Source organism: Haliotis rufescens, unplaced genomic scaffold, assembly GCF_023055435.1.
Source record: "Haliotis rufescens isolate VD_foot unplaced genomic scaffold, xgHalRufe1.0.p SCAF_13, whole genome shotgun sequence".
Lineage (NCBI taxonomy): Eukaryota > Metazoa > Mollusca > Gastropoda > Lepetellida > Haliotidae > Haliotis > Haliotis rufescens.
In genome coordinates this window covers 22,691,990-22,701,048 of record NW_025963813.1, presented here as the reverse complement: position 1 = coordinate 22,701,048, position 9,059 = coordinate 22,691,990, and the positions used below count along the sequence as shown (strand labels likewise).

The 9,059-nt window shown below is 34.7% G+C and overlaps 1 protein-coding gene and 1 long non-coding RNA gene across 2 annotated transcripts; both read right to left on the bottom strand.

Annotated features, from left to right (window-relative positions):
• Positions 1-242: 242 nt before the first annotated feature.
• LOC124135411 lies at positions 243-7,156 on the bottom strand. Its single transcript, XM_048394648.1, has 10 exons — positions 7,049-7,156; positions 6,271-6,532; positions 5,758-5,820; positions 5,236-5,307; positions 4,010-4,047; positions 2,680-2,729; positions 2,320-2,422; positions 1,901-1,965; positions 1,510-1,596; positions 243-601 (listed from the first exon to the last, which is right to left on the bottom strand). The coding sequence occupies exons 1-10, from the start codon at positions 7,154-7,156 to the stop codon at positions 466-468; spliced, it is 984 nt and encodes a 327-aa protein (XP_048250605.1). The 3' UTR covers positions 243-465.
• A 45-nt stretch (positions 7,157-7,201) lies between these two features.
• Positions 7,202-8,423, bottom strand: LOC125378799. The gene is made up of 3 exons (XR_007220511.1): positions 8,359-8,423; positions 7,910-7,963; positions 7,202-7,293 (listed from the first exon to the last, which is right to left on the bottom strand). It is a non-coding gene; the product is annotated as an uncharacterized LOC125378799 (long non-coding RNA).
• Positions 8,424-9,059: the final 636 nt, after the last annotated feature.

The window sequence follows — 9,059 nt, the reverse complement described above, 5'->3', positions numbered from 1 at the left end:
TAACAGGGTTTTACTATATCCAACTGAAATATATATCAATGGGAGGAGACTGAGGTATGTTCTATACACATATGTGAATAATTTGTTTGTTTGTTTGTTGTTTAACGCCACACTCATCAATATTCCAGCTATATGATGGCGGTCTGTAAAATAATCAAGTTGGGACCAGACAATCCAGTCATTGACATCATGAGCATTGATCTACGGATTGGGGATCGATGACATGTATCAACCAAGTCAGCGAGCCTGACCACCCGATCCTGTTAGTCGCCTTTTACGACAAGCATAGTCGCCTTTTACGGCAAGCATGGGTTGCTGAAGACTTATTCTACCCTGGAATCTTCACTGGTCCTTATGTGAATGAAAGAAAGGTACAGCGAACAACCAAACCACATCAAGGCATCAATGAGTTGGCTGCATTCATTAAAACAGTAACCCTTTCAAAAGAGCATCATAATTATGCAATTAAAGCTCTTTTGGATGCAATTCTGTCCTTTGACACTCTGGGTTGATTGAAGAGTAGGTTCTCCCTGTCAGTTTCTCGGCAAGGAATACGATTACTTCCTTAATGGCCACATACAGAATGTAGTGCCATGCAGCCCTGTAATAAATTAGAGCATATTTATAACCACACTCAATTTTAAGAATAAAATAAATATCTCCAGTTCCAGTTTCATAAATGTAAGTTGTAACTGGAATAATTGGAAATCATTTATTTGCCAAAATTTCAAAGAATGAGTTTTTTACCATTACAATGAATATATTTATTTTCAGTGGCTTCACTAGTTACATTGTAGTTGATTATTACTTTACAAGACTATTATCTCATTCTTTGGTGTCTCCATTTTCACAATACTAAATGTTTTTCCAATGTTGGAGATGTTCTAACAAAATATGACTGAATCTCTGTTCCCTTCACCAAATTGGTTCTTTTCTGTTTAGCATTCATTCCAGTGAGTGTTTAATAATAATTTATCTAACAACATTGTACCTATAACTATGTACCAGAAATCAAGTAAGCAAACCTGTACACATAATACACAATTTAATGTAACAGACATGTTTGTTTTTCTAACTGAAGGAGACAAACACGTATAGAGGATATTTGACTTTTCCTGTCGAATACAGTGTTTATCTTGTTGAGTGAAATTGACTAGTTTGTATTGAGTGAGTGGCGTAGCCGCAAGTGTAAAAATTAAACTTAGAATTAAATTAAATTTCAACTAGACGAGATGACATAAACATAGTGTTCGACAGGAAAAGTCAAATGTTCTATTTATTCTATTCTTCCTATTGCTGAATATTATGAAAACCGTACCAATGACTCGCAAATTCAGTACATTCACTGTGTCAGTCGTCTTGTTGACTGGTGATACGCATTACGTCATCACACTGTTTACTTTTTGATTTTGATATCTAACTCAGTGAAGATGCAGGTTTTATTTTAACCAATAAATGCAGTATTTCACCGATAGAAATAGAATAATAAATTGTATTTTCTGTGCTTACTGTGTGTACTCCATTGGAAGTTCCCTGAGATTTGCATCAACATCCGGCACAGTAAAGATCTGAGTCACTGACTTAGTGTAAGGGCGACTGAAAGGAATCAAAGGTGGTCAGTGACATTAATGTGAAATTTAGACTATGAGCAATTTTCAATGTATCAATTTCATCTGTATGTCTAATCAAATGATAAGTTTCTTCTGTGAATATACTTTAGATGTAAACTTTTCCTTATCACATTTCAACTACTGCTCTGTTCTCATTCAATTTGGTAAAATTCTGGTTACAACACTGGTAAATATATGCTCAAAACAACAACTGTGAATTTACACTGATTTTAAATTTGTGCCATTTGGATGTTTAGAACAGAATCTACACTATTCACCATTATTCTTACCGTTTATCCCTCACTAGACGGCGTGTCAAGGATTGCCCCAGCCACTGAAGTATGTGCCCATACATCTGAAATTTGTTTTGCCATGTATAAAGAACAATTCACTAAGCAACTGATTTCATCAACCATTTGCCATTTTTTCACCCAAACATTTTACTTTAATCTTCATGAACACTTATATTTTACCTATATGCAGAGAAGTGTATGTCAGAAACAAAAGTACATATACATTGTGTTTATTGCATAAGATGATGATTACTATCACAACATAAGAATTGTTACAGTCATGGGATTGGAATTTTTTCAACGATGAAATTTTGGAAATTTTCTCTACTAAATTGTGGACTTAGGAATTAATTGTGAACATTATCATTCTCATACTTTAATGAAATTTAGCTTTACATATGAATTCATTTTCTTACTTCAGCAGACACAAAATCTGACCCAAATCCAGCCTTGACTTCATGGTAGGGATACTTGGTAACAAACCAGTTGTGTCTCTCACCACGTCCTTCTTTGTCCTCACTGTAAAGAAAAAAGTGCCTCAAGAATGCCACATTCATTTTATATTGACTCTGTTGTGTGATATTGGTGTATATGTGACTGTTAACTTTCAATAAATAATTTCCATATTCATATCTGATGTACAGGAATATCAACAACAGTGTTATATAAAAGGAAAGGATACATACATTGAATTGGTTTATTTTGGCTAGATGTGATGTGCATGTTTAGGACTTCAGATCATTTTCCATGGCCATGTACTTTATAGAGTATATTACCTGAACCTTCCCTGTAAAAGGCTCTTAATGTAACAGCAAACTTCTGGTTTCTGTGAAGAAAAGTCAAACAGTCAATTCATTAGACAGTTTCCGCTTTAACAGTTTCAATTTCAACAAGCATATAGTCGACGAAGTCATCTATATTCCCTGCCAACCTTAAAATGTAATGGTCCGAAACCAGGTAAACTAACCCAACATTTCTTTAAGCCCAAGTTCAAATAGCTGCCATGAAAACCTTAAAATAAAACGTTCTAAAATTGTTGAACAGCAAAAGGCACCAGTTCAGCATGTGTTTGATTCAAAATACTACATGGTTTAGCAGTTATTTTCTGGAAATGAACCCTACCCTTATAGAAGTCCAACTTGTTGCCATAAAAATGTTAAAAAAATAAAACATTCAAAAATTTCTAAATATTAAAAGGCACCATTTCAGAAGTTTTGTTAGAAAGTATTGAACGTTTTTTCAGTTACACTCTGCGAACCAACCCTACCCTCATATTAATGCTAAGTCCAACTTGTTGCCATGGAAACTAAAAAAAATCAAAATTTATAAAGTCCTAAAACTAAAACAACAACTAGTCCCTCAGCCTGTCCATGATAGCAAAGACAAGGTACTGCAGGGTAGGAAACAGGGGGATCTGAGTTGAACTCATTAAGAAAGTCTAGCTGGCAGCTGAGTGTAGTTGGGAATTCTGGATAGTGTTATGACAAATCAAACATAATTAATGTCAGAGATATGTATAATTAAGTTTAAGCATAAGATGTAGTCTGGCTGCAGAAACCATAACTCTGTGATGTTGCACCCTATAATTACTACCCCAATATGTACAGCTGGTATATGGTTTCCGCAGCTAGATGTACTATGTTTTTTGCAGCTAGATGTACTATGGTTTTTGCAGCTAGATGTACAATGTTTTTTGCAGCTAGATGTACAATGTTTTTTGCAGCTAGATGTACAATGTTTTTTGCAGCTAGATGTACTATGGTTTTTGCAGCTAGATGTACTATGTTTTTTGCAGCTAGATGTACAATGTTTTTTGCAGCTAGATGTACAATGTTTTTTGCAGCTAGATGTACAATGTTTTTTGCAGCTAGATGTACTATGGTTTCTGCAGCTAGATGTACTATGGTTTCTGCAGCTAGATGTACAATGTTTTTTGCAGCTAGATGTACTATGGTTTCTGCAGCTAGATGTACAATGTTTTTTGCAGCTAGATGTACTATGGTTTCTGCAGCTAGATGTACTATGGTTTTGGCAGCTAAATGTCCTATGGTTCTTGCAGCTAGATGTACTATGGTTTCTGCAGATACATGTGTAGTAATATCTCACCTTGTTTTCAAAGAAATCAGCTGTGACTCGAGGGGAACCTGAATAGTAAATTAAAGTAATTTTAGTATTAACATGATTAATCCGTATTGATAATTTGTGGGTAAGGGCAAGGACAAATGTCAGGTCAATGTGAAACAAAAACATGTGTTGATGCCCAGTATGTCCTCTTGTATTAAATGAAAAAGCATCAAAGGTGACAATACAATAGTATTATAAAGATTTGAAATTCTACATTAGAAGTTAATCATGAAAATCATGGTTCTTAATTTGTACAGCAGAGATATCAATTTCATAACAAGAAAGAAGTGAGCAAAGCTCACATACCCCCGTTATCCCCGCTGGTCAACAACAAATAGTAAATAGTTTGTTAATTAATGAAATATTACATATTTCTAACTGATTTTAACTTCAATGTTTTAAAAACTAAGATTGAGTTCCAGTGACAATTGACCCCCCCAAAATCTCCCATGTTACCAGTGTTCACTACGAGGAAGTAGATCACCATGAACACCTTTGAATAAAAATTTGAATGAGGAGTTACATAAGAAGATTTATCAAAAGGACCAAAAATTGTTGATATAAAAACACATAAAAAATGGAACAGTATCATATAAGAAAATCAATAAATTAATAATTTCCATCTAGCCTTTACAAATATGGTAAAGAATTCATAAATTCAAACTAACACAAAGCACAGATACTTATGATGATCTACATGAGTGGAAACAATTTTGGAAAATATATTAGCTATACAAAACCAGACATCAAAATTTCTAAATTCCATCATGTTTCCATGAAAACAGCAAAATAGAAAACTTTTAGAATCTTATAAAAGATAAAAAACAATCATAGTGGTTAATATAGCAAGTTTGAAGCTAGGATACATAATATTGTAAAAATGGATTGTACAAAAACTCTACCCAAAATATATGTTTCACCATGATTCCATGGAAACAGCAAAAATAAAAAAATCAGAATCTTCAAACTAGCCAAAGGCACAAGTACTCATTGTGGTAAATGTGTGTAGCAAGTTTGGTGAAGCTAGGGTGCATGGTTAAAAAGTTATGGGCCGTACAAAAGCTCGGACGGAAGGACGGACGAACGGAACGCTATATACCCCCGATTTACTTCGTAAACGGGGGTATAATTATGGATGGAAATGATTGTGACACAAAAGAATCTTGTGTTAAGAATGAGACTTTGTTTTATTAGGAGTAAACACACACCATCATTGTCTGATTCATCTCCACTTGATAGACTGGGTGACCTACAGCTGTCATCATTGTCAGAAGCGTCAGCTGTGGGAAAAATTACACTTACGTACAATTAACACTTTCAATAGATGTTCACAAAAGTACATTACTGAAAACATGAAACAATTAATAACAAAAACAGAGTTAAAATAAACAACACTGAATTATCTCCATTGCAATTTAACGAACAAGAAAACATTAAGTCTTTTCAGATGTTACTTAAAGTTCATGTTACTTAAACTTCATTTAACTATTAATTAGTTTTCATAAGAAAGGAAAATCAATTAGAAGTAAAAATTCAAATTACATATCTATTTTTATTGATAGTGATTTTATATATATTTAGCGCACAATACAAGGAAACAAATTTGCCTGCTTTAATTGCCTCCCACATATGCCCAAATGAGAAGTTCCAGCCCATGCCTGTGACACAGTAGGTTGAAAAGTTGTCACTAGCATTTCTGTGACGTTAAAGAAACATTTACATTCTCTTACCATTAATGCTTACAGCACATCTGCAGACACTTAGCGTTTGGTGGCAAGTTCTGCACTTCTGGTCTGAAGAATAGAAAGATTATTTGAAGGAAAAAATATGAAACAACACTACATATTTATTATTTTGCTGACTTACATTAAAGCAATGCTGCGGGTGCTTGATCTCAAATTGGGAGATACTGGAATAAATCTGAGGAACTTAGCCTCATTTTATGTAAAATCTACTACAGTAATAATATTATTAATCACGTTCACTTTCACACTACTTTAACCCATGAACGGAGTATCTACATTAGGTTTTAAAATTATATGACGGGACACACTTAGGACCCAGATTATATGGAATAGTTTAAACTAGTCTAAGATACAGATATTGATTCAAGGGCAGAGATGTGTGATCTATCTACATGATACGACTATAAGCAAAGGGAAATATAGATGATGATAGCAGTTATCACTTAACTCTTAATAGTTTGCACTCACTGCTTACAAGAATTCTCAACGCTAGGGTACCTTTTTTTTCCAAGCTGACATAGTGGAACTCTGCCAGATGACCTAGACATAGTGTTCTGAGGCTGGCCTTTTTTTCCCTGGGTTTGATGACTATGGGCTCATCTGACCATGTGCTAATGACTTTAATCGTGACTTCTAGGACGTCTGCCGCTCCCATCAGCATGAGATTGTCTCCCCATGTCCCTTTCTGCAGCATCTCGTCCAAATATGTGTTCCACTCCTTTTTTTCCGGAACAAAGTTCCTCAGATGTGTACCATCAATCTGAAATACATACTTTATTTACATTAAATTGCCTATCCCACCAGTCAAATTATTTTTTTTATACAGGCCAGAATTAATATTCAATTAACCATGTTAACCTAACAAAAGATAAGAACTTAACTGCATATGCACACATCATGGTAGAAAAAAAATAGTAGTAGGACCTCAAAGTCTTTGGAATAAAGTCATGGTTATTGTCTTTCAATTTAAGTTTATCATTACCAAACCCATTTTTGCTTTTTCTTCAAGATTACACAATATTGATCAAGATCTGGGCATCAACTAAACTGGTCTAGCTTGTAACTCTTTACAGTTTACAAAATAATGTCAAGATATATGCTAAACATGTTTTTCTGGTACTTTAGAATAGTATAAACCTCAAGAGTAAGTCATATTAATGCCCTATACAAAATTATCAGTATAAGTCGTTATAATATAATAGCTATAACAGTGGAATTAATAAGGACTAAATCTGCTGTTTTCCCTTCATGTCATTATTGCATCTACCATACTTACCGTTCGGGGGTTTTTCTGCAGATGGTCAACCACCATGTCCCTGACTTCAAGGGCATTGACCTCTAAATCCAGCTGATGATAAATCTGTTGGCTGAGTGCAAGAAACATGCAGTCACCACCTCCTAAGTTATGTCGAACAGCGTAACCTCTCTTGCCAGCCATCTCTTCCAGTTTTTCCAAACTATTTGGTGTAGCTCGGGAACTGCTGAATCTTTTCAGCTTTTCTAGAATTTCGATAAATTCAGCTGAAAGAGAAAGACTGGTTTAAGTTCCTTATAAACCTATATAGTGTCAAATTCAAAACCATGAAGGGTTACGCTCGAAGTACATGACACATGATACCCCAGTAGTTAACTTTGCATGTTTACTTAGTCCTGCTTTAAATACCACTCACCATCATAGCATGCTTTACAATTGATATCATCAGGTCAGTTAATGGCAAATTGTTGCACTTAGAGGGTATTTACATGGTATACACTTTCATGCTATTCAGCTCTTATTGTTATTCGATCAAAGTTGACATCATGTAATACCAGACCAATGTACATCTCTTTAAAAACTATATACTTCATTCATTTCTTCTCAATTTTCTACTTCAAAATAATGATGGGCAATAATAATAACAGTAATAAAGAATATAAATTGCTCTATGAAGTCCTAACCTTCCCTTCTTATATTTTTTCTGAGAAGGATTTGTTACCCAATCATCATAACGGCATTCAGTCCAGTGTGCTGGCTAAAATTAACATCATATCACATAACTGAGGTTATAAGTCGTTGCACAAATAGTATAAAGGGCATCTTTGTGAGTTAAATTGACTGATTATTATGCCCTAATAAAATCAGACAGTAAAGTATTACCTTCACTTGAACACACATCTGAAGTAAAGGCAGGTGTAAATGTCTTCTTTACACCTGCAACAAAAACGTTTTTTTAGTTTACCTCCTGTTGTATGGTGTATTTGTGTATAGTTTTGAAGTCATGCTACATATATGTCAAACCAACATCTGCCTTCCTTAATTTTTTTAACAAGATATTTCAAAAACACAACAATAATAGTAAATTATCCAACATGATGTGAACACATCGTCACCTTCCATTGTTTCTGTTACTGGAGACATTCTCAGGAAGGCGACATGCATAAGGGAAGTTTTGTTTTTACAAGCCTAAAGATTTCACCTTTGTGAGAATGAACTGGAAAGAAATACCTTTTGGATTGTCAGAGTGACTAAAATTTGGGAATTTATTGAAATGATGCATGGGGTTTGTTGTTCTGCTATTATGAGTATTAAAATGAAATAAAACCTACTTTGACGAGGGGTTTGATGAGGGGTTTGACGAGGGCTTCGACGAGGGCTTCGACGAGGGCTTTGACGAGGGCTTCGACGAGGGCTTCGACGAGGGCTTTGACTCCTGTCTCTTTTCTTAGACCTCTTGTCTTCCTTGGATTGAGTCAATGAGGTTATGTCCTCCAATTTGTGCCAAGACACAGCTTTTCCAATTTTAATGTTAAATGTATGGGTTTTACTGTTGATTTTGAGAATAGTTCCCTCCTTTGCTTTTGGTGAAGTTATTTTTCTCCCACCTCTTTTCACGCCCTTTCCCAGACCCTTGTGGCGAACTAGCACAATCTCGCCGACTTCATAGTCAACCAAAGGTTTCCTCTTCATGCCTTTCTCAACCATCTTTCTTGAAGTTTTATCCGATTTGTTGCAGATGTCTTTCCTGATATTCCTAAGTTCTTTCAAGCGTGCACACACATCTTTTGATACTGTCACATCTTCATTGCTAGCCTGCAAATTATATATATCAGTATCAATTATTATAATAAAGTAGTGACAACCTAAACTTTTGCTTTTCACTTCTTGTTAGTGCTTGTGTTTGATAATATAATACCATCATCACAAATAGTCCTGTCATGGTGTAAAGATTGTGAAAAAATATTCCACTCAACAATGAAAATGTCAATGTTCAATGTTTGGTAAATTGAGGGAATGTAATTTCCGATTT

What these genes read in the sequence shown, in the direction of transcription:
- LOC124135411 (XM_048394648.1), bottom strand. Translation starts at nt 7,156, where the DNA reads ATGTTTCTTGCACTCAGCCAACAGATTTATCATCAGCTGGATTTAGAG. An exon ending in TGCAGAAAAACCCCCGAACG is followed by an intron (nt 6,533 to 7,048) that starts GTAAGTATGGTA and finishes TATGTATTTCAG; the next exon opens with ATTGATGGTACACATCTGAG. An exon ending in CAGATTTTGTGTCTGCTGAA is followed by an intron (nt 1,966 to 2,319) that starts GTAAGAAAATGA and finishes AACAAATTTCAG; the next exon opens with ATGTATGGGCACATACTTCA.